General features: G+C 48.2%; 1 protein-coding gene across 5 annotated transcripts in view; it reads left to right on the top strand.

Moving 5' to 3' along the window:
- The window catches only part of LOC135369919 (eukaryotic translation initiation factor 4 gamma 3-like), a 32,482-nt gene that overhangs the window by 1,641 nt on the left and 5,460 nt on the right, over positions 1–25,381 (top strand). For 2 of the 5 annotated variants that reach the window (XM_064603511.1, XM_064603512.1), the window contains exons 3-19: positions 1,406–1,443; positions 1,712–1,748; positions 1,885–2,152; positions 2,626–2,931; positions 3,675–3,750; positions 4,702–4,940; positions 7,579–8,122; positions 14,669–14,775; positions 17,104–17,464; positions 17,901–18,031; positions 18,112–18,438; positions 19,207–19,404; positions 19,845–20,243; positions 22,406–22,552; positions 23,543–23,910; positions 25,011–25,064; positions 25,123–25,367. In XM_064603511.1, the coding sequence (XP_064459581.1) occupies positions 1,406–1,443; positions 1,712–1,748; positions 1,885–2,152; positions 2,626–2,931; positions 3,675–3,750; positions 4,702–4,940; positions 7,579–8,122; positions 14,669–14,775; positions 17,104–17,464; positions 17,901–18,031; positions 18,112–18,438; positions 19,207–19,404; positions 19,845–20,243; positions 22,406–22,552; positions 23,543–23,910; positions 25,011–25,064; positions 25,123–25,367 (3,845 nt within the window). The remainder of the gene's footprint in view (positions 1–1,405; positions 1,444–1,711; positions 1,749–1,884; positions 2,153–2,625; positions 2,932–3,674; positions 3,751–4,701; positions 4,941–7,578; positions 8,123–14,668; positions 14,776–17,103; positions 17,465–17,900; positions 18,032–18,111; positions 18,439–19,206; positions 19,405–19,844; positions 20,244–22,405; positions 22,553–23,542; positions 23,911–25,010; positions 25,065–25,122; positions 25,368–25,381) is intronic. The other 3 variants (XM_064603515.1, XM_064603513.1, XM_064603514.1) reach the window with 3 other exon arrangements.

The raw sequence follows: 25,381 nt of genomic DNA, 5'->3' as shown, positions 1-25,381 counted from the left end.
GCTTTCCTTAGTGTCCTTACGTGCTGTCCTTACTCGTGTCTCGTCCGTTGTCCTTATAGCTCCAGTTTCGTCATATAGCTATGTACCAACGGCGTCTTTTCGCCGAGTCAACTTCTTGACAACACAAGGCCTTTTGAATTCGAAGCTGCTGTTGTTCACTCTGAACAGGTGATGATTATGCTTTTTTTTTTTAATTTAGGAAGGGAAAATTGAAGTTATTGCTTTAGTGCAAGGGTAGAGGTCCGACCAACCCGGAGACTGAATTAGGTTCATTCTTCGCATATCCTGTCCTCGTGCAATATTTTGTGTACAACACTCATCCCGAGAGTTCGTTGCGATAAGCCGGTGGATTGCAGAGTTGTTAAGTATTGGTCATGGTCAGCGCACTGACGGATCATAAGATAGCCCGCACCATTCCGTCCTGGAGTGGTAAGCATTTAGAACCAAGGACAATGCAGCGTGCAGTAACAGGTTGCTCAGCAGTCTGAGCAGGTGTTTATTTTTGATGAGAAAAGGCATGTCCATTTTTCAACACTTTTCTCACTCTCTCTCCCGTTTCGTGTTTTCATGGACCGATCGTATTTTTGCCCCCCGTCGAAATTTGAAGCAAACTGGGTTTGATCATTCTTTTCGCTTCGGTTCGTCGGAATTTATTTCCTTCTTTTTTTTTGTTGTTGCAATTAGCCAGGAAGGAGGGCAAGGTATGCAGTATAGTGTCTGCTTCTGCCGAAAACCCTGTGAATTTTCCCCCTCTCCGGTATGCACCGTCGAGTTTGACGTAAGAGGAGAGAGGAGGCCAGAGGGGGAATCCGTTCCATTGACCTTTGAGACTGCGCACTTGCGCGCGGAGCGCTGCGATCGACGTAGTTTTTTATAAATGCTATTTCTATTTTTTATTACGTCCTTTGTTCGTTACTCGTGACCTGCCCACGTGTGCGATCCATGCTTGTGTATTGTCGCCGATTTTTGGTAGTCTTTCGCGGACGTGTTCTGCTACGAAAATCGCATTTCCTGCGTCGTCTGCTTTGGGACAATCCCGACGTTACCCCCGACTCCATGACGGCAGCCGCCGTCCAAGTGATACGTCACAGTTTTTTTGCGCCGTTATCGCCGGTGTCTTTCCTCTCCTCTTCAGTGTGAGAGATTTTGACTTTTGGTGACGTGGTTTGACGTTTTTTTCTCGGTCTTCGACGCAGTCTGGAACGTAACGCGAAGTAATACGTGCGTAATACATTCGGTTTGTATAGCAAGGTTTCCCTGCGACGTGGAAGCTGGCAAAAGCCGTATTGTGACGGATGGGTTACCGGCGTGAGTTGTAATTCCTGTTTACTGCCGATATTTTTTTGTTGCAAACTTGCGTGAGTTATTGCGCATCAGTTGTTGGTTCCTGACGTCTGGAATTCAGTATACAACATCGAGGACCGGCTCAAGTTCAAGTGTCACGTGAGTACACGACCACTCTTTACAGCTTTTTTTTTTTTTTTTTTTTTACTTCTAGCAGGATGTGTGAATTCCTCGATGTTTTCCGAGCGTGTGAGTTTGCAGATGTTCAGTGATGTTTCACTGTAAGTATTGTGGTACAGACTGGGGCACTTGTAGACTTGAGACTACGGCAGCAGTTTGAGCGCAGTTTTTGTGGGTCACTCGCGAAAATTGCAGAAAAATGCGATCACGGAGTTTGATGTGTGTCGGTTGTCTTGCTCTTTTGCAGGGCCAGACGACTACCGACAGCTGCAGCATAGCTATGTAAGTGAAGCTCCAGTGTTTCAGTGGATATTGTGTGATACTGTACAGCAGGCAGTGGCGGTTTCAAGGGGGGGCCCGCCATGTGTTTGTGTCCGCCTTTTGTGTCGCGCTTCCTTATTTTTTGCTGGAACTGCGGGTGTTTCAGTCCCTGCGTGGCAGCGGTGGTGCAGTGAGCGGACCTGGCGTGGGGCCCGTTGGAGCCCATGACATGAGCAAGACGTTGGGCTCTCAGGGGGGGCCACCAGTCACCCTGGCCAGCATCTATGCCTCTGCGGTGGCCGGAGGGTCCCAGATGGGAGGTCCCCAGGGCACCCCCCTCGCCCCTCCTCCAGCCTCGCAGTCGGGGGCCGCTCCTCCTGGTGTAGTGCAGGGACAACATCTACAAGGCTCCTTGTCCGGCACTATTGTAAGTCTTTCCCATTGCGTGACAGTGCTTGAAGTGGTTTGCAGTCTCTAGTGCCCCTGCACAAATGGGCTTCCTGCCCGTGTATACTGGATAGCTACACCCCTATTTTCCCCCAAAACCAAGTGACCGACCACGCGTTAGGATGCAGCTGCGTTAGGTGCATATTATAGAGACATGATCTTGTATCACAAGCACTTGTTGTTATATTGGCAGGGAGTTTATTAGCCGAGTGCACAAGGTTGGATATCACAAGTGCAGGAACAGTATAAGTCGTATGTAGGTTATAACCTGGTCCAGGACTATGGAACAGTGCGTCCTCGGTGCACAAAATCTGCACTGTGCAAACAAGATAATGTCTGGTGCACATAATGACACTGCAAGCGGTCCGAATCCACAAGTATTCTGCGGGCATGCGCCTACAACCAGGCCTTGCCGCGTCCCTCATCGCTCTTTTTTTTGTCTTCCTCCCGCAGCCGTACTACACAGCAAGACAGGGCCAGCCTCCGCAGGTAGCTCCGCAGCAGCCAGGGCAGCAGCCTCCACAGGTACAGGGTGGTGGGCAGGCGGGCCCCCAGGGTGGTGGACCCCAGAGGCAGGTGTCGGGAGGTCGTCCTCCTGTGCAGGGTGGCCTAGGACCCATGGGCCTGGCGGGCAGCTCACCCCAGGGCCCAGCGTACTCGACGGCGCAACTCCTCAACTACCCCGGTCAGCAGGCCACCTACCAACCGCAGCACATTCCACAGCACATCATCATGAGCAATTGTCCCGTGCCCATTCAGGTGAGCGGAACAAACAGCTGACTTTTAACGATTGGTTGCATGGTTCCTTTTTTTTAAAATCTGGTTTATGCTTCCGGAGCGTTGTAGAGCACCGTTGGAAGGTCAACGTCTCCGCGAAGTGGGATTTACGAATCCGTAAGACTCTGCGAGCGGGAGCAAAAAAAAAATGTTGCGGCATTCTCCCAAGATCACTTACCAGCTCGTCCTGCCCGTTTTTTTAGCCTTTCGAACTTCTCTGTGCGCGCAGAAAATTAGACTCAACTGGGCATTCCTGTCATTGGATTTACGTTTGTTGTGGCACGTTCGGCTGTGTAAGTGCAAGTATTATCAGTCGCATCGAGCATTCCAGTCGCGACCCATCGGGTTTAACCCACGAAAATGTCGCACGTTGATTGAAACGTCTAATATGTCGAATATTCCGTGAAAAACGAATGATTCTGAGAGAAACAGCAGGTTCCCCCGAGACATGGTCAATTCCCCGAAATTTTGCTGATTCGCAGAAAGCCAGGGGCTCTAATAACATATGTGTAAAAACATATGTCTTCTACAACTCAACGAAAGGATCAGTGACTGTTTTTTTACACTGGAACGGAAATTTCTTAATGGAAACGGAAATTTGGAACGGAACTTCATTTAACGGAAATTCATTGTCAGGAAATTTACTGTGTTCAGCATGACCACAGCTCAGTTCCTCGCAATGTTGCCAGTGACGCGCGGCTAACTCTGTGTTTTCCTTCTTGCAGGCATACCAATCTCAGAGGTCCCAGTTTGGTACAGCCCAGCCCCTCTACTACCAACCCTATGTGCAACATCCCCAAGGTTTGTTACTTTTTAAGGCCTGGCCGCACGAGGCGTTCTCCCAGCAGCTTGCCACGTCGTTTGCGGACAATAGAAATGCGACACGCGCTAGTGGCCAATCAAGAATTAGCCTTTCGGTTAGGTTCACCCGGTTGTGCCAGTTTTCGAGAGACCCCATAGATGGCGGCACGCGGAATTGCACAGACCGCTCGAGTGGATCCCCCTTTGCGGAAGATAGTTGCGGATGTTGAAAACGTAATTCTTGTGTGAGTGTACGACGTGCAGCACACAAAGAGAAGTGTGCAACAGATTGCCGAAGGTGTCAACTGAAATGCTGCGTTCGATCCGTTTGCTTCTATCTTGCTCGTTATAATTAGAGCCTGAAGTTTTTGGGAAATAGTTTTTCTAAATTCGGGGGTAAAATTGGGTAAATAAATGTGTGCTTTAAACTCACTTGCGAATTCACGCGAATTGGGGTAAAAAAAAAACTTCCAATATGCTAAATTCGGGGAAAAATCAGGCTCAGTCACTCAAACTAACTGTACCGGTTTGGTAAAAACTGTGATGTAACTGTCGTGATGTAGTCGTCGCTGTGACGGCAATCTGCTGGGTAAAAATCGGGTTTCACCCTAAAGAGGCAATTTTTCACTTCGGGGCGCAAATTCGGGGGAGAATCAGGTCAAACCCGAAAACTTCGGGGGTCTAGTTATATGTTATCACTCAGAAGCACATGTGTTTGTGGGTCTTAAAAGTGCTTATCAAGTTATGTGGAGTTTCTTTCCTTACCGAAAGAGTACGCAAACGTTTGCGTGGGGCGCCGTCCATCCGTTGAGGAAAGTTTGGCGTTCTGCCGCTCGAAAAACTCCTCGTGCAGTTGGGCCTTTACGTTTGTTTGCTGCCTTCGTTACCTGCTGTTCGATAGCGGTGCGTTTTTAGTGTGCTACGTTAACGACTCCCTTTCCTTCTTTTTAGCCATGTTCTATGCCGCAGCGCCCCAAATGCAAATGACCATGAGTAGCGGAGGGGCGCCCCCTGCTGCCCAGCCACCGAGAGGACAGCACACGCCCCCGGCTGGGCCTCCAGTGCTCCCTGCCCGTCAGAGGAAGATCTTGGAGATCGTCAATCCCGACACTGGAAAGAACATTTTTGACGAGGCAGATCACGCCAGTCCTGGAGCACCGGTGGACCAGTCCAGATCGACGCCTCCCACCGTGAGTGTCCTACGCTCCCACCTCTACGCCCTCGGGGATTTTTGAAGGGGTGCTGTCGTAGAACGTGGCCAAGAAACTTGGCTATGTTGCCCCGAATTTAGTATGTGAAGGTCGGATCTTCGAAATATACGGCAAATTCGGAAATTGCTAGTCTGGCGCCCGCGCTGTGTCACATGACCGTTGCCACGCGAATACGAGTGCCCGTAATCTGGCGGATTTAGTTGCTTTGATCGGTGGCTCCCAAAACGTGGTCCTCGGACACCTGGGGGTCCGTGACGGTCGAAGGTAGCCCCGAGATCGTCTTGACGATTGCTGGTCACATCATCTCTGAGGGGGACGACATTGATATATGACGACAAATGATACTAAAGAAGGCAGAAATCTACCTTCTCATTTCCTGCATGGTTGTGCCTTGTCTGTCTGCTTGTTTTTCCTTTTCTATCTTCATGTCCTTAATTTATGTCAACATGAATCTTATACCCAGTGATGGCCAGTAGTTAACTACATGTAGTTAGGGCCTGACTTTTTCGGGTTTTATTTTTGGCCAAATTCGGGGGGTAAAAATCGGGTGATATTTTTCATTTGAAAATTCGGGTGTATTCGGGTTAAATCCCGTTACGGCATATTCTGTCGTCAGGAATTCGGGTGATTTTTATTTGTTTAATAAAAATTTGTCTTAACATGGAGCTAATGTTTAGCAATCTTATCAAACTTTATTTTAATGCACACTTATGAGTGTGCCACGCGACCCGGATGTTTTCGGGTAGATTCGGGTTAAACCCGAATTTTACAGATTTCGTTCGGGGGGTAAATATCGGGCGGATACGGGTTTAACCCTAAAAAGTCAGGCCCTACATGTAGTTAAACAAACCTGATTGTAGTTAAAGAGTAGTTATCAACTACTTGCAGAAATGTAGTGGCAACTACTTGTTAAACTTCTATTTCAAGTAGTTAGGTACTGAAGGCGCCAGCTACTTCCGATTTTGCCAAAAGTTTTACGGCACGATTGTGCTTCCGACTATTACTTTAAGCTACTTGTTTGATGAGCACGGAAGTGCAGAGCAATTGTGTCGCGCATATGTACTAAATCTTCCGATTTGCTGTGAAATAATTCTGCAACTTAGTTTATCGCGTAGGCACAGAAAGAATGCCGCTGCAAGCTTTGTATTTGACTATCGTAGTAATGGCTGGAGCCAAGATTTATCATTGCTTGTGATTCGTATTTAGGTGCCTAAGAACACTACGAGAGATTGGTGTTGATGGACAACGTTATGTAGTTATAGATGTAGTTAAACTACATTGCAGTAGTTAAAAAAGTAATTTTAACTACTCCCCTCAAAAGTAATTGAGCTAGTAGTTAAACTACTCTATTGCAAAGTAGTTAGTAGTCATAGTTAAACTACTGTAGAAGTAGTTAGTGGCCATCACTGCTTATACATAACGTGAGTCCTTTATTGGATTCTTGGAGGGTTTGGGGGCCCGACACAACGAGAAGTCTGGGAGAAACGCTGGCTTAGATCGGGCTGGGGACATCGCGACATCGCCAGTCTTCGGGTTTTGTCGTCTGCTAACCCACGTGAACTTTGACGTGCGGGCCCTCGCCGCCCTTGCAGTGCTGTTGTGATCCGGCAACCCGCTGCCCGTTCCGGGTGAAAAAAAAGTGCTAACTAGGAATTTCCCGGTGCGCTTTGACCGAGCGAACATGATTTGCTCGGGGATTTGCCAATAAAATAAGTCTTGCACGAAATGGACGCCCGAATTCGTCAGTAGAAAGTATGGCTGCCACATTTTTGTGGTGGCTTTCTCTGTCAGGTCCTGAGCAGTTGTGTTTTCTTCGTGCTTTTCGAGCTTGAGGAATTTGCCAGATAGCACATTTTCGCTTGGCCCTCAAACGGGTCGGGCAGCCAGCTGCTCGGTAATATCGGGTAATAGGGGTTGAGAACTTGGCAGCTACTTCCTCCCGACCGCCGTTCTGTGAACAGTCAACAATTTTTTTCTTTTACCGACTCACATGATGACTGCATCGAGGAAGATTCCGAGAGAGACGAGATGTGCTTCGTGAATGCCTTCTGAGTGATGTTCCTTCACCGTGAAACCAGACTGAAGGTACAAATGTTTATGAAGGTTGAAGATGCCACTATTTGATCGCGCAGCAACGCTCCCGCCACTTTGGTCAACAACGGCATGGAGCACATCTATTACGATTACCACTCACAACATTACAGCACTAAAGGAACCATTTACGGATCTCGGGCGTTAGTGACGTCGACCATTAATCGCATGTGTATAAAGCTGCTTTCGCAGTCTTTAAGTACCACTCGGTATTATGGTAGTTAATAAATGAAATACTTCGTATTCCATTAGCTGCATCAGTGTATGTGTTCGGCATTCTTCAAAATTTCCAGTGTTGGCGCGCAAGTACGTGCAAGCTTTCTGGGCCCTAGACTGAGTATCTCTCTCACCCGTATATACCAGTATTTGTACCGGTATACCTGTAGTACCACATATATCACCAGTATAGCGTGGCATTATTACCATGTTTCGTTTGTGTCGTAAAAACCCAGACCGTACTCTGTACTGACTTCATCAGGTGTCAACCCACACGTGCGTTCAACTCTTTTTTTTTTTTTGTGTGCAGGACACGCACCCTTCCGGCGGCAACGACGTCGCAGGCATGTTCGCGGCGCAGGTTGCGGCTGCCGCAGCTTCGACGACTCAACCCCCCCACAAAATGATGCCCCCCGCGGCACCCCCCGTGGAGCTGGCGGCCGCCCTCCACACGCCCCACGAGCCCCCGCGGGTCGTGGCGGAGGTGCCTCCCCCCCGGGAAGCCGTGGACGAGAGCTCCCCCGTCGAGGTGGCAGCGACGCCGGAGGAGGTCGCGGAAGAGGTCCCGGTGCCAGTTGAGGCGGCGGTGCCGGAAGTGCTGCCCGACGAGGTTGATGCTCCGGCGGAGGCGGAGGATACTGTGGTGGACAACAGTGTAGATAGGACGCCCGTGGGTGTGGGTGTAGAGGAAAAAAGCGAAGACAAGGAGAGGCTCAACAGTGAACCGGCGGAGACTGCCGTGGTGGTGGAGGCGCCCGCCGCCGCCAGTGCGCCGACTGTTCCCTCCCAGCCGCCGCCCACCCCTGCCGTTGTGGTGATGCCCGCGGCGGAGCCTGCAAAGGAGACGCTCGAAGGTCAGTGGCTGTACTTGTACTTTGTGGTGTCAGTAGGGTTGCCACCACGCCGGTATTATACCGGCACGGCCGGTGGTTCGCTCGCTCTGCCGGTTGCCGGTAGGAAGGTGATACCGGCAGCCTCTTGCCGGTACTTGTGGCTCAAGATCTTTCATGGGGGCTTTGGCAGGGTTCTCCCTTCAACATTCCCCTACAACTTCAGTAAAACTGGAGCACAGACCCAACTCCACAGCTACCGCTTGTTTTCTTAGTTATTATTATTATAATTATTCACAAGTTCAAGTTATTCACAAGTTATTATTCATTGTTATTAACAGCGTTCATGCCTGTTTATAGCAATTTCTAACATCAACTATCCAGCCACACACAGGAACATGTTTCCTCTTATTATCTTGAGCAAGCACGAGCGCTTTCTCTCTCCCTGTGCTTGTCCTCCCCTCACCCACTCTCCTTCCAATCTTTCCTCCTTTCCCTCTATTCCGCCTCCTCTCCCTCGGCCGGTATTTTTCACTACGAAAGGTGGCAACCCTAGGTGTGAGAGGTACTTCAACTCGTACTTTGGGGGGGCGCTAGTTTCGTTAAAATGTCGTGCGCGATTGTGTGCCTGTCTATACTTCCTTGCACCACGCAAGATCCGTCACAACTGAACCTGCGACATAATTATTTCTATCTCTGCATGAGGTAGTCAACGAAATCAGTCTCGTGCTTTCATCAGTCGGATCGTCGTAACTCCATACGGCTCCAGTCAACTTCGTCTACTACAGGTCCGTGGATCGAAACCACGCTCTGCTCACTAGCTTTTTCAAAAAGGCAAGGGGTGAAATGTCTCTCTTCGTACTCTCCAGAATGACCTGGGTAACTGAGCACGAGATTTATTTGTGAAGGAGGTGCTCCAATCAATCCAATCAACGTTGTCCCAAACTACCTCACTGCGCTGCAATAATGAACTAGAGTTTTCGTTATCGTTAGAGCTAGAGCACTAGGTTTATTGGTCCAGGCCCGATTCTGCGGTCACGAAGTTTTGCGTGATCGTAACCCTACGTGACATATTTATGTGCTCTCATTATGTGAAACGGAATGACAACCACAAAAAAGGACTCCTGAAAAGAGGTTGAGCCTGATTCAGGCCCAAAAAAGTTCTCGTACTGGCGCTGAGCCCCGCAGTCAAAGCAGCAAGTCTGCCAATTTGAATGCAGAAGCACTCCATATCAGCATGGTTGTACTGAGAGGTGGGGCAGGGGGGGGGGGGGGGGGCGAAAGTCCGAATAATCGAGCTTTTCGGAAAAACGAATTTTGCTTCAAAAGTCAACTTTTTATTTAGTACTAGTGGGACGGAAAAAGTTGTCGACGCTTTCTTGATGGGCAGTCTTCCATTTCCGCCCGTTAACATCGGCTTCTTCTTCCCGAAGAGACATTTCGTCGCTGTATACAGATCAAAGCTCGCAATGGCCTTCATTAGTTCCGAGTTTGACGGCTGCGCCGAGAGACGGCAGGTCGTCGATATCCCGAAGATGGTGAGGGAACATTTTGGGGCAACTTCTGGCAACTTCATGCGCCACCATTCCGCAAGTAACGCCTGTGTGCTTTAGGTGAAACTTGCTTTATGGCACTGCCGCCAGACTTGCAGGTGGACAGCACGCGCTCGGTCTTTGCGAATTTCGGCGATGTTTCGGTGGTCCTCTTCTACTCAGTGTAATGGAAAATGAACGGTCACTGCCCATTTTCTTGCCTGAGATATAAAAATTTTGATATATAAAATGATATAAAAATGCCTTTCGGATATACAGATTTTTATGTGTGAACTATTTTTAGTTCTAGTCGTACGAATTTCGGATGACACGAATATTTTCCGGCATCCTGAGAGATTCGTACGATCGAGATTGTGTTGACGACGATTCTGACGATTCTGTGTTGGAAATGTTTTGCCAAATTCTCTTGCAGAGGGAGCTCAGATTGAGCGCTTCGTGTTGTGTTCTCTCTATCTTCTGCCCATTGCTCGAGCATCTTTCAAATTAAGCCTTAAGAGAATCAAAACAGGCACGTGAGTGTTGGTGCTGCAGCCACGCCTCAGTGCATTGACCAGCTGCAGAAGACAGCGAACACTTTACTTACGTGGAACAACAGACATTACGTTTCACATGAAGACAGCAGCGGGAGAGAATTTTCCTGTACCTGTTGCAGGAGGCGATCGCAAGCTGTCTTGGAAAATCAGTAGAGCCTCGTGTTTCTAATTGGATCTTCCGATAATTTTTGTGTGTTTTTTTTGTGCATTTGTGTTTTGTGGTTCCCCTCGGAGTCGAGTCAACTTAACCTTACCGTGGTCTCTAAGAATACCCATGCACTGGTACTCAGACTGAAGAGAACGTGCAATGATAAGGTACATTGGGCATGTCCAAAAGCACGTTGCAAGTAGCAAGAGTAGTGCATAGACATCTGAGATGATCCAACAGGCTTATGGCAATGAGACAGTGAGTCGTGCAAGGTGTTTTGAGTGGCACTCATGCTGCAAGAGCGGCAGAGTATCTTTGGAAGACAAGTCGAGTCCTCCGTCAGCAGGTGTTCAACGACTCAACATTAACGTAACGTTGAAAACATGTTAGTGAAAACAGAAGAGAGCAAAGCTTGTGTACGAGTCTGAATTTATTAGCTTTACTTATTCACCTTGGGCCTTAGTATTTGTTGCTCTCGGACAGCACTTGTGGCTGTTGGAACTGACTGGCCTTTCAGACCAGTTACGCGTTGATGAACGTTACTGTAAGTTACACGTGGATCAACATTCCTTCAACTGGATCAGCTGGGGGTCGGTTGTTACTGTGATTAGCTCCCAGCTGTTTGGTGACCAGACATTTGAATGGCTAGCCCTTCTTCGAACATAGATCTGGTTTTGGTTTGAAGATCGCGTCAGCATGGGCTTTCGCACCTTGGCCAACGTGGGACCAACATATAAAGGTGATTGAAGACAAGACATGATCTGAAAGTTTTGTCTCCAATCAGTTGCTTGATTGTTTGGCAGAACAGAAACCGGAAGTTGCTGACAGTGATGTCGCAGCAGCAAATTATTGAAAATTTAAATTAATGCAATGAAATAACAAATAATTAACTGAAAATGTAATTGGAATATTTTTCACGGTGGCACAAGAAAGTGTTTGGGTTCAGACTGTCACTTTAATTAGTTGTTCATTAAAACAGCTCTCGATAAGTTAGTGTGTAACTGTATTACACCACTGCCACGTGGGTGTTTGAATGGTCATTGAACATTTCAATCACCATTGATAGGGTCCCGCCACCTTGCGGGCCGATGCAACACTGGGTGATTCGAGGGGGAGAATCTCTGAGGGGGTGAGGTTTTCCATTGCTAGCACAGTCGTCTCCCCTGAAGTCTGCCCAGGGCGCACATAAACTCCCTGCGTCTGCCAGATTTATCCTTTTCTCATTTCAATGACTGTGTTGATTGACCAAGATGGTCATTCAACAGAGATCCAGAGATGCAGGCACTGGAGTGTGTCAGCGCTCACGAGATAGAACTATCTGCGGATTGAGCTGTCGCAGATAAGGCTCGCATTTTGTTGAACGAGCGTCTGTACGATTGGCTTCCGCGGCTTCACGTCCTTGCCTCGGGCATTGATGTGATAGCGTTGTTTGTTTGCGTCTTGAACCGCATTGTCTGTCTGTCTTAAAGTTGGTCGTGAACCGGATGCACTTACCAGTGGCTTTCGGCGGCCAGGTCGTTATAGGTACTTGGATCGTTGGATATAAATATTATTGTAGTGTAGCAATAAACTATGCAAAGCACATTGGATATTATAACATGTAATGCTTGTCACTATAAATCGCGAGGTGTGCACACAAAGAATAACCATACGACACCTAAAAGTAACTCCCAGTTTGACTCCCAGAGACAGAACCTGGTGTGTACCCGAACACGTTCAAATTTGATGGCGCGTGTCAGCTGAAATAACTGATTTTTGGTGGGAATATCTTGCACCTATCTGTCTGATAGTGACCTTAGGAATGATGTGCAAAATAATATCGCCAAAAATCTTTGCTGTGTTCAGTAACACAAGTTCTAGAAACAGAAGTCAGTGTTTGCCCTCATGGTCAACTGTTGGCTTTTATGGTTAATTTAACGGTGGTTTATCCAGACCCCTCTACAACCCCCTAACACCCCCCCCAAATGTTCAGTGACACCCCCTAACTTTTTCACCTGTGTACCCCCTACAGGGGGTGCCCTTGCGATATGAGCTTTAGAAATATGTCGGTAATGATACGTTAAGCTGTAATGAGATAACTATAATAATGACCCCCCCTCCCCCATTTTTTCCCACACCCCTCCATGCTTGGGATTCTGAACAGACCACTGGTTATTTTATTTGAACTGGTTCATAATACAGTAGTACCAGTGTAAAATCCGAGTAGAACCAAAAAAAAAAGAAAAAGAAGAGGTTTGGCAGACGTGTCGTCTGCTTAAATGATGCGGGATTGTTAACGCACGTGACCACCGACATGTCACCGCCGCGCGCACCCCCCATCCACCACCCGCCATCTGTTTCCAACTGTGCGGTGGTGCGGTCAGCGCGGTTGTCGATCCGCGGCTCACGCCGCCGTCGTCGACGAGAAGCATGCCGGGACCGCGTCGTTCTCGGGGCGGCGAAGGTACGTTGTTTTGCGGTGTTGCGAAACGTAGTACAAATGGACCCTGGTTGGCGGCTCTCATCGAGGTGCCACCGTACGCAAATTGTGCATCGACGTTGGCGAGAGTGTCGTCTGTTACAAACTGCAACGAATATTTGCAGACCTGGCTGACAAAAATGCGTTTTTCTGTTAAGCGTTTTACGGGGTAGAAATAGCGTTGTTGTTGCGGACTTTGGCAGTCTGTTGCAATGTGCACCTGCGTCGTTTGGGCGAGAGGTGTGTGTTATCTTTGATGACACGCAGTTACTGAAAGCAGACGATCGTCTGGTTGAAGACAGCGTTTGCTCGCTCAGTACCTGCTATCAGCGTAGCGTCGTAATACGCATTCGGGTTGGGGCATAACGGGACAACAAGGCAAAGATCTGAAAAAAAAAAAAATTTCGGGAGGAGCAATATGCACAGAAGATTTCATTGGATTTTTTTTTTTTCATTTTGTAGAAATATGTCCAGATATCATTTTCTTAAGTGCGTGTAACTCCAGTGCAAAACCTGGTGAAACGTTCGTCACAAAGCAAGAAATATAGCGAATGGATCTGCCTACAGATATCCAGCACTGACTGTGAGGTGTAGCGTCTGATGCTTTCGAGCGAGTTCTCCTGTCGTCTGCTCCCAAAAAACCGGCGGGGCGCAGACGAGCAAAAAATACACGCGCCGCACATGTCGAAAAACCCGCTTATCTCGAAGACGACATTTCACGTCGACATTTCTTCCCCCTGTTGCGGTAAAATATATCGCTTTTGCGTTTGGGGGGGGGGCAGTTCCTTTCTTGTAGCCGAGGAGGTGCAGCTAAAAGGTGAAAGAGGCGAGCGAAGGGTGGGTAAGAGAGCGAACATCGGAAGGAGTCGCAGAAGTTCGCCGTCGTCACCGGACTTCTTGCTGGCTCGTGCGCTATATTTGTAGCCTGCATGCTTTCCATCCTTGGACCGCTTGCTCTGACTTGCTGCCACTGTTTTTGCGGCGGCGGCAGTCTGGCAGAGAGAAAGAAAAAAAAAAGAAGAAAAGATAAAGGAAGGGAGAAGGGTAGGGGGGGGGGGGGAGATGTCTGCGAAGAACGTGGGCTGCGCAGGCAGCGGCCATGATGGCTCCGGGACCGTCGTCGTCGCCCTGAAAAACGGGTTACGTCTCGGTACGGGACGACGCGACTGCAAAAGTTGTTTTCCCCCCCTTCGAGTGGGATTTAGTCAACGATTCGTGTCAACCGCCGTGGATCTGCAAATCGTACGACTTCGCCGCGGTGAAAAGGAAAACCGGGTCGGAGGTCGGACTCGTGCGAGATGGCGAGCCGGGTGAGGCCGATGCCTAACTGTCCAGGTGAGCGGATCGACGACGAGAAGGGTGGTAGACGCGTAGCCGTCCTCGTATCAGTCGTTGAACGACTTGATCGGGGAAGATCGTTTCGGGGAGATACGATTTTTACTTTTTTTTTTTTGCTTTCACTTTCTTTTTTGGAGAGGAGGTTGCTGGGTGTGTGTAGGGTGGAAAGAGTGGGATTGCTGGAATGTGGGTCAGTCTGAAAGGTCTGCGTGACGTCAAAGCGGTTGAGGCGAGCGTAATTTTTTTTTCTTTTTTGCGTCGAGGCTTTCGTCTGGTCTCGTCTCTCCTTCTGCCACATCCTCACCAGGAAGAAGGGGGGATCTGTCCAGAAAGTAACTCGTTGAGCGTGTTGTGAATGGGTGGCTGTTCGGAACCTGACTCCACCGGGAACGTGGTTCCCAGCATGAAGGTGCTACATGTAATCTGTGGATGGGGACATGTTGCGTAATTAATTGGTACGAGCGCACGCACGGTAACCTATTTAGGTGGTGCACGTGTGACTCAGTTTGCTGAAGCGGAGCTCTCGTTTGTCAATTTCAGGGCGGGAGACGAAAAAGTCTAGCAAGAAGAAGAAGATGAAAGAATGGAACAAAAAGGGCGAAAGCAAGGAAGGTGGCGACATGGACGCCTTCGTTGACAAAGAGGAGGTGAGATTTTTGGTGTCGTGGCTGCCTGCCAGGCATCCGTCACCTTGGCAACGAGTCGTGGATGACTGGTACTGAGTCACCGCGGCTTGAGTGTCCAGACTCTCATTCATTGTAACCGTCTCTTTCGATGAGTAACATCCCTGCCGCACGAGCACGAGAAATGACATCCAGTGCTTAGTGAGTTAAGTGGCGGTGCCATTCGTGCGGTGCCATTCGTGCGGTGCCACATGGACAGTTTTAATTGCATTTGCCTTAATCCCATTTTTCTTTGGCAAATTGGTTGGCAAATGCATGAACTGACCATGTTATTCAAATACGTCAGAACTGCTCCACGTGAAGACCAAGTCGACGATATCATATTTCAGAATATTACCTGCATTTTCAACATGTTTAACTAACTAGGCTTAAGTTGCACCATCTTCACTGCGTATAATGTCATTACAAAAGGACGTGTGGTACGAGCTTCGTAAATAATGCCATTCGAGGCCCGAATGCCATTCGTCGGTAATGTCACTGTTCGTTCCCGTGTGGCTTGGATCACAATGTGTGCTCGCGTGCGTGGAACAGATGCTGTCACGAGACTGCGTAATGCACTTGGAGTGAGAGCTCTTGCTTAGTTTCATTTGAATGTCGTGTGAAAGAATTAAAAAGCCCTAGAGCGCTTGGCTTTTATCTCAACATGAACTACGTGGTAAACTTTGCACCTGTGCAAATATTGTCGTGTCATGCTTTTATATCTACGGATGTTTACACTGTATCTATGAAGTTTCATGTTGCGATTACCTTTACGTGTACATGTGGTAAAGGGGAAACGCGCGAATGCTAATCCCGCACATGAGGAAGGTGGTGTATCATGTGAGGCTTGTCCGCGTAAATACTGCATCAGTAAAACGTTCAGGGGTCGTGAGGTTTGGTGCACGCCGCACGGCATAAAAAGCGAGTAACGTCGTTTGGACGCCATCATTTTTTAAGCTCATACTGCACGTCCTTTTTTACAAAATGTGATAGCTCTTTAAGAAACTGAACCTGGTTTACAGGTAGAAGATGCATTTATTGTTTTGAAATGTAATAATTCTGTTTTCATGTGCGTAAGTCAGCGTTTCTACTCTGATCAGGCAGCTTGTTGCTTGTAAACCCAGCGCAACAGGTATACATGTGACAGGGAACGGTAAATATATTTTACTTGCCGGTAAAGTTGCGGTAAAATGGCTCGGGCGATGTCTGGTGGGGAATAATCTCTGGTTTGTCAAGCAACAGCTGTCTGTTTTCTTAAACTGGCTTGCTGCTCACGATGGATACGTAGCCGAATTCTTTTGTGTTAGACACAGTGTTGTGCGCATGCACTGTAGTTCTGCCTCCGCAGTTGGCGAGCAATTTGCGGATGGTGGTGATTTGAACACTGTGTTGTCCATTTAATTTCAATTTTAATTTTCTTAAGAAAAAAACCATGAGCGCAGTTGGGATGAAAGTTTGCTACGTAAGAGTATTGAGGACAGCTCTTTAGATTGCAGCTCTACTTAGGTTCTTTTTAGTTTCAATTTTAATTAAAAAACATAAAAATTCCTTAAAAAACAAAAACTAGGAACGTGCCAATGGAATCCTAGGCAGGGATTAGAGATTTTTAAAATTGGAGCCTCTGGAGTCTCCCAGAAACTCTTACGTTACAAGTTTAACAGTAACACTGTTTTGCTTTTGATTGGTTCTTAGTTCATGGACACAATTCAGACTCGAGCATTTGTTTCCTGCATAGTCGATGATCAACACGGTAAATAAATTACATTTAAGAAGAAATATATATCGGTATGTTCTCTTCCTGAAAATGAACTAGTATTTTTTTTCTTTAAACAAAGATATCGTATTCTGCTTCAAAACACGTTCGGTAGAAGTGTCTTTTCCCCTGGCTTTTTTAAACTCATTTTTAAGATCAGATTTGAAGTTTTCGAGATCCGTAAGATTCGCGGATTTGCAGAACCTTCCTCAGATTCGGATTCAGAAAGTTCTGGATTCGTCCCATCTCTATAAAAAAAACGTGTGAAACCATGACAGTTTTAACTTTCAATTTTAATTTTCCTTAAAAAACATAAAAATTTATTTTCTTTAAAGAAAACATGAAACAAATGTCAGATGCAATTTTCAATTTTAATTTTCTTTAAAAAAACAAAAAACACGAGTGCAGTTAGGATAAAAGTTTGCTAATTAAGAGTATCGAGGGATCGGGCTATCGAATACACAAATTTGTTTGGATATTTTTTTTAGATTGCAGCTCAGCTGTTTTATAGTACTCTTAAGATCTCTAAAACCTTCCCCCCCCCCCCCCCCTTCTCTCAGTCGGCGCAGCAGCACCGAATAACCCCCGTGCAGACGTCGCGGTCCCCCACTCCGCCCACCGTCGCGACTGACGCAGTTCCCGTCGAGGTCGCGGACCAAGAAGATGAGGAGCACCGGCGGCAGGTGGTCATGAAGAACGAGGAGAACATACGCGTGTCCCGCGAAGCCGCCCTCAAGGAGGAAGCCGCCCACGTGAATTCGGAGACGGTGGCTGACGAGGTTGTCCCGGAGACGGATGCCCCCGCGGCGATTGAGAACGACGATTCTCAGGAGGAGCCGGTTGAGGATGAAGCCTCCGACAAGGAAGCCGGCGACTTCCCGGAGGTCAAGCAGACTACGCTAAAGTACGAGTATCGGGAAGGTAAGCACATTAAAGATGGACGGGTTTGTAGAAGTGTGTTGGCGTGAAAAGAGCGCGGTTTAACTATTGGTACTGTGGTGATAAGGCCAACGCAGATTAACACTTTCAACGTTTCAGCAACGTTTCACAAACGTTTCAGCAACGCAGATTAACACTTGAACTGAGATCAACGCTCCCTTAACTAGAATTTAATGATGAAAGATGAAAGTCACTGAAAAGGTTAGCCAGCTGTAGGACTGGAACCCACATTTCATTAGCACCAAATTCCCCCCCCCCCCCCTCTTCTCATTCAGGCCTAAAGGCATTTAGCCAAAAAAGGCCTAAAGGCCTTTAGCCTAAAGGCATTTAGCCCTAAAAAGTCAAACCCTACTTATATGCGTAGCATTTGCATCGATCAGTGACGTGTCCGGCATTCAAACTGTCGCATCCTTTTCAGACCAGTGGAGCCCCGTGAACCCTGAAGGTCGTAAGATGTACGACCGGTCCTTCTTGCTGCGGTTGCAGGGAGAGCCAATGTCCTTACAAAAGCCCTACGGGCTGCCAAATTTAGACGTCATCAAGGATACGGTACGCCTCTCGGACTCACCAAAAACGGACACGTTTTTTTTTAAATAATTTTTTTTTTTAATTTGGCGCCCTCCTTCCAGGTGACGCAGCACAAGCTACCGGACGTCCAGCGGTATCCGTTCCAGGCCATGCAGGGCCAGCCGGGGGTAGGTCAGGGTCGCAACCACCCCGAGCACCTGTTCATGCCCTCTTACGCCCGCAACGGTGTGGCCCGTCCGCCCATGGGTAGCGGGGGAGGCGTCGGCCGCAGGCAGAGCCAGCCCGGCCGCGGAGGCGAGAAGCCCAAGAAGGTGATCACGTTGTCGAGCTCACTCAACCAGGAGGTGAAGCTGCACGCGGCAGAGAAGGCCTGGAAGCCGACGCACAAGGTTGCCCTGGATAGTACCACCGAGGATGTGGGTGCTGAGGTAAAAGCCTTGTTTACGCTGTCGTTCCTTGGCGCCCTCTGTGGTGAGAATTTGTCACTGCGACTTCGTGTGTGTCGACAGTTTGCAAGTGTTGGCATTGTGTTTTCGTTGTATCATCGGGCATTGTGGTGTTTTGGGTTGGTGACTTAAAACATCATGCAGCGTTTGTACTCTCATAATATTGATACCGGCTGTTTGAGGGATATACGACTGAGAAATATGATTTCAGTTATTTTACTTTAGTGAACTATATATAACTATATGAACAACTACTATAGTGAACCTGCATGGGGTGAAGTTGAACCTGCAGTCTGTGTGTTAGAACTTCAACCATAAACTGCCGATACTGCCGAGTTTTTTAGTGGTCCGACCAACTTCACTATGAGGAGGTTCTACTGTTAATCCCATTTTTGCTTTCATGAGTCAAGTTTTATCCACTACTTCTACCCCTATCTAGTTCATCAACCCTAGTGCAGATTTTTTTTGTCACACACCAAATCATCATCATCATCATCATCATACTTTGCATGCACGTTGGTTTTAAGGCTGGAGGCATTTTGTGCAAGAAACGTTGACGCCGATTTCCAAAGAAGTGTTGCAGTCATCACCAGAACGATGTCCCGATGGTGACAATCACAGTATCGATTACTGTCAGAATACGTAGTTTGTAGCAGCTGCTTACGCATTACACCTGGACAGAGCTAGGGTAGTTGGCGTTGTGTTTCTGAAGCCGACGGGTAGCATAAACACTTAATTTTCTGTGTGCAGGACCTCTACCGTAAGGTGCGCGGCATCCTGAACAAATTGACGCCCCAGAAATTCCAGTCCCTCGTGGAGCAAGTTCGGAACCTGGAGATTAACTCGGAGGAGCGGCTCAACAGGGTCATTGACCTGGTCTTTGAGAAAGCTCTCGACGAGCCAAACTTCAGCGTTCCCTACGCCAACATGTGCAAGCAACTGGCCATGGTTAGTGTGTACTTGGCGGAATGCTTCAGTGCTCGTACAGAAAGCAGGTTTGCTTAAAATGGTGGGCGGGAACAAACGAGCGAATGCAAAAGCAAATGGCGGTTGAGTTTGGTGTATTGACGGCAACGATGTCGGTTCTAGTCGAGAACGGGAACCGAATTGATGACTCAATTTTGCGCCATGAAGCAAGCTTCTAGAACAGTTCTTTTTTTTGAGTCCGTAGTAAGTTATTCTGCCAGCATCACATTCCTTGTTCTCAGCCCAGTAAACCTTTAATTCATTTTCACTGCCCCTTTTATATCCTTTATGGGTACTTTAAAGGATTCTTAAGATGCTCCTGATATAGTAAATCTACGGATATTATTTACGGATTCTACCGTACTAGCCAATTGTTGCATAGACCATTCCCACGTGTTAAAGCGCTGCATCTGTTTATACAGTTCGAAGTGCCTATGAAGAATGGTGGTGAGAACCAGATGGTGAACTTTCGAAAACTGCTGCTCCTCAAGTGCCAGAGGGAATTTGAGAAAGACACAAACGACGAAATCAAGGAACGCCAGAAACAGATAGAGGAGGCTACGACCGACGAGGACAAGGCCCGGCTGACTGCCGAGCTCGCCGAGGACGAGAAGAAGTTCAAGCGGCGGTCGCTGGGCAACATCCGCTTCATCGGGGAGCTGTACAACTTGAACATGTTGACCGCACCCATCATGTACGACTGCTTGCGGCGGTTGTTGAACTCTAAAGACGAGGACTCACTAGAGTGTCTATGCAAGCTTCTCATTACAATAGGCAAAGAATTGGATAATCATTCTGCAAAAGCTGGTCAAGCAGCACAGGTGAGCTCTACGCAGTCAATATGCTCTCTTTCGTTCTCGTGTTGTCTGGGGAAACTAGCCCGATGTTCCGGGCGGAAGAGGTAGGGTAGATGTCGGTCAACAGTGTCCGTGGACCAGTCTGGATGTGCCGACTGATTTTGAGTTTTTTTTTTTTTTGTGCCACGTGCAAGATTTCCAGCTGAATGTTGTAGTTTTGGAGATAAACGAGCAAGGTGGTTGGCATTGGTTTTACGGTGGCGTTGCGCAACGTGCTGGATCTTGGCGGACGTAAAAATGTACAGTCAAACTCCTTTGCAGCGAACACCGTTTTAACGAAAATACCGCTACAGCAAAATTTTTTGCGGTCCCGCTGGAGCCCTATACGTCCAATAATGGACATCCTTTTTAACGAAAATACCTTTACTGCAATTTTTTTTTTTTTTTTTTTGCTGTCCCCTGAGTTTTGTTGTAAAGGAGTTTGACTGTATATGTGAAAGTGTATATATTGGGCCCCGTAGTTTCGGGTTTCGTTTCTTTTTTTTTGAAACATCGGAGGGTAAAAAATCTGGTGTTATTTCAGGGTGCGTAAAGCTGTAAAATCGGCCAATATCGGGTGTAAAATTTTCAAAAAAGTGGTGCTTCTCGCATTGCAGTACACAGCATGCTCTAGTGCTGGTATTGGAGGCTAAATTTGCACTTTGCTAAGTTAATTTCTTTCTTTTTATTTTTTTTCGGGTTTTATGCCAAGTGACGACGATGCAATGTGGAAGGGGGGGGGGGGGGGTAAAAACATGTTTTACCCTAAAACACGGGGCCCTATACAGTATATACTGGTGATTGTACGCGTAGAGTGTTACCGCACCCCCTAAAGCTGCTGCTAGTGGTGCCGTGTGTCGGACGTTCTGTCCGGTCCGCGGCGCCCTCCCGTGGGAATGAGCGGCGGTGAGTCATGGTGCGGGAGACTAAGAGATCCCTTCGGAGAGCTGTTGCATCCCAAGTGTGTGCAGCAGCTGTCTCCTCCTGCTTGCGCAGAAAGGGCTGACACGTGTGTAGTCTGCACGCTGGTGCTCCGTGTTACAATTTGTTGCATGCTCCCTTCGCTCTCTGGATGTGCTGCTGAATGCTAACCGCCCAGACTTGGGAGCTGTGGCCACGCATCTTGCTTTAGAACGGAGACACAGCTAGGATGTGGGCTGTTGCATGCGTACGTACGTTTCCGCTGCAGGAAGCCAGTGCCGGAATACTGTAAAACCCTTAAATTTTGCGCGTACTCGCGGCCCCCAAATTTCGTGAAATCTGGATTCTAAATTTCGTGGCTTGGTTGGTTTGCCTCGCTTTGTGATGGGCCTTAAATTGCCTTTACTGTATCGGAGGCGCAATTTGTGGCGCGTTTGTGGAGTAAAGCAGTTGAAATGCTTACTAGCAGTCGGGTGTGAAAATGTGTGTCGATGTTTTGGAAGTGTCAGTTTTTGCTTGAAATGTTTGCGTTCGCGAAATTGGCTAAATTTGGGAAAATTAGGGGCAAGAGACCCATGTAGCGCAACATATTGGCCCAATATTGGTCCAATACTGGCAATACAGGCCAGATATTGGTCCACAATCGGACCAATATTGGGCCTTTATTGCCAATATTGGTCTAATATTGGGCCAATGTATTGTGCTGCTCGGGGATCGAGGGTTTTGCAGTACAGTTGAACGTCCGCATAATGAACGTATTTCTGTTGCACGTACATGTCCCCATAGACTCCAATGCATTTCTCCAGTCAATTTAACGAAGCGTTTTCGTTAGACGCGTTCTATTTGACGAAGCCCATAGGCAGCAAGTTCCCGAAACACCCCTCTCTCTCTCTGTCCCCCATGTGTTGCTTGAGTGGCTGCGTTCCTGCAGCTGCTCAAAACAACAGAGCCAGACGCTCGTAGTTGTGTCCTTTGTCGTGAACGCGGGCTGCGACCTTCTCTGTCTTTTTTTTTAAAGACTGGATTGCATTGGATTGGCTGTTTTGCACGATACCTGCTTTGCAGACGCAAAATACTATGTACCGTAATGTTTGCCCCTGTATGCTGCATAATGCTGCATAACCCTAGCACTGCAAGTAGAGGCTGTCTCCTCACCCGTTGTTAACCCCCTCCTTTTGTTTCCTTCTCTCCCTTGCATCCCTGGCTGTTGTTGTTGTTGTGCATAGGCAACAATGCAGAGTGGGAAATCAGGTCCCCCTTCTCTGCGTGCACAGTTGGACGAGTATTTCCGCACGATGGAGTCAATTGTCAAGAAGAGGGAGGTGTCGCTCCGGGTGGTCTTCATGCTCCAAGACGTCATTGACCTGCGCCTGGTAAGTTTGGCCCCGGATTTTAACCTTTCGCGCGGAAACCTAGCAGCCGGGTGGCCCTTGAGCAGGGTTGCCACCGGGCCGGTTATTCGCTCGCTCTGCCAGTTGCCGGTAGAGGGTGATACCGGCAGCCCCTTGCCAGTATTTGTGGCTCGAAACCTTTCATAGTGGGCTTTTCCCTTCAACATTCCACTACAGCTTGAATAAATCTGGAGCACAGACCCAACTCCACACAGTAACCAGTTGTTTCCTTAGTTACTAATTATTATTATTATTATTACACACAGGAACATATGTTTCCTAGTATTATCTTGAGCTCTCTCTCTCTCGTTTTCTCTGTGTGCTCTTCCACCCCTCACCCACTTCCATTTCCCTCCTTTCCCTCTATTCCACCTCCTCTCCCTCAGCCGGTATTTTTCACTACGAAAGGTGGCAACCCTATCCTTGAGTGCACTTGCGCTGCATGCTGATTTCAAGCGAACTGCAGGGCCGTGGTCGCTTGTGCCATAGGGCGCGTTAAGTGGCTGCTCCGGAGCGCGAGTGTTTGGCACTCCTACGGTTAAGCGGTTACGCCCGTGGGTCACGTGGGTCAGTGAAAATGTCTCTTCACATTATACGAGGGTTTACAGTGTATCCGATCAGATATGGTACAGTGCAATGCGGATATACGGATCTCTCGGGGGGGGATTTTGTTCTTGCATTACTCCCAAGCCAACGGTCTCCGAGAGTTAGCCTTGCTTCTGGGGAACGACTCATTCAGGTGAACTGCCAAAGGAGCTTCCATAGCTGGTAGAGCTTTCCCCTGCCAGCTGTCTTTAAGGGACATAACGGACCAAACACTGCAACCATAGGAGACTGTTCAGCTCTCGGAATACTGTATCTACTGACATAATTTAGCTAAGAGTACTCTGGTGTACTTTCGGTTTGCACCGACTCGAAGGTGCTCCTAGCAAAGCTGTCAATCTGCCGACCGTAACTTAAGCCTCGTCGCAGAGGAAATGGGTTCCGAGGAGGGACGAGAACATCCCCAAGACGATCGACCAGATCCACGAAGAAGCTCAGAGGGAACAGGTGCACGAGAAGCTGATGCGGGACTCGATGCCTCCCCCGCGTCGGGAAGAGCGCGGGGACCGGCGCAAGAACCGCGGCGGAGGGGCGTACGACGACGGCAGTGGCTGGAACACTGTGCCTTCCAAGAAGCACGTGGATGTGAACAAGCTGAAGCAGATCAACACAAAGCCCACGGAGATGGACTCGATCCAGCTGGGACCTGCGTCACGCATGTCTTCCTGGGCCAAGGGCAGCAGTGGCGGCAGCAAGGCTGTCAACCAGGAGAGCGAGAACAGGCCAGCTGCGAACAGGTGGGACTTGTCTTTTTCTTCCTTCTTTTTTTTTCTGTCTCTTTTTCTTTCTCTTTTCCTTCTTCTCTCTTCTTTTCTTTTTTCTTCTTTTCTTCTTTTTTCCTTCTTCTTTCCTTCTTTCTTTTTTCTTTCTCTTCCTTTCTCTACCTTTTCCTTCCTTTTTCTTTTCTTTTCTTTCCTTTTCTTTTCTTTCCTTTCCTTTTCTTTCCTTTCCGTTTCTTTTTCTTCTTTCTTTTTCTTTCCTTTTCTCTCTTTTTCTTTCCTTTTCTCTCTTTCTCTTTCCTTTCGAAGCTCTTCGTTCTCTTGCAACGTCGTGGATAATATTTAGAGCCCGAGGTTTTTAGGGTTTTAACCTGATTCTTCCCCCGAATTGAAGGTTGCCTCCATGGTGCGTATCCGGATTCTTAGCCGGCAAATTACCCTCACCGAGACGTCTGTAGGAAGGAACGCTAACTTGTTTGACGGCGGATGCAGTTGCATCACCGTTTGTTTCTACCGAACCAGTACAGTTACTTGGAGTAGCTGAGACCGATTTCTTCCTGAATGTAGCGTAATGGAAGCTTTTTTCGTCCGAATTTGCATCAATTTAGAGCACATGCTTGTTTACCCGATTTTTACCCTCCAAATATGGAAAATATTTCTCAAATACTTCAGGCTTTAATAATATTTAATTCAAATGCGGAGGCAGCCTCCTTGAGATTGTTTTGTAATGTGCAGATGTTGTATTGAAACTTGCAGTTTCTTCTGGGATACAGCAAAATGTCCATTTGCATGTCCGCTTGCACTTACGCATCCCAGCACGCATCCACTGCAAAAGTGCTCGGTGAGGGAGAATGTGCAACTCCATCCCCATATCTCTCGGCACAATGGCCCACATCTTATCTTGTATTATCTTAAATACGGATGTCGCGCGAATTTTGCCTATCGACCGAGAGTGTTCAGTGACTGCTAATCACGAGCTCATTTGACAAATTACCTCGAATTACACCCTGCCCATAGTTAGTGAGACGATTCATTCAACGGAACACTGTTGCACATGTTCTGGGACATTTCATGTCTATATAAGGCGTACAGTTCTGACCGCATCTCTCCTTCCCCAGGTTCTCTGCGCTAGCGGACACACCTGCGTACGACTCTAGAAGAAGTGCACAGAGGTGAGACTCTCGCCGCTGGACGCCCGTTCAGACGCGCTAACCTGTACGTGCATCCCAGGTCGACCGCGTCGAGCCGGGAGTCCAGCAGGGGGCGTGGCAGCAGCGGTGGTCCCGGTGCGACAACGCCGTCCGGTGTGCGCAAGGTGCCCTCTCAGTCGCGGGAGCGCGACTCTGCCCTTGCGGCTGTCAAGCACATGGCCAGCCTGAACGCCGCGCCGGACTCGGGCTCGGAGCCCCCCGCTGCCTCGGCAGTCCAACCACCGGCTTCTCGTGGCGATGTCTCCCTAGCCGTTAAGGACGCGGGTGAGTTTTAGCGA

Source organism: Ornithodoros turicata, chromosome 10 (genome assembly GCF_037126465.1).
Source record: "Ornithodoros turicata isolate Travis chromosome 10, ASM3712646v1, whole genome shotgun sequence".
NCBI classification, from domain to species: domain Eukaryota; kingdom Metazoa; phylum Arthropoda; class Arachnida; order Ixodida; family Argasidae; genus Ornithodoros; species Ornithodoros turicata.
Note: the sequence above shows the minus strand (reverse complement) of the source record. Positions and strands in the feature narration are given on the sequence as shown.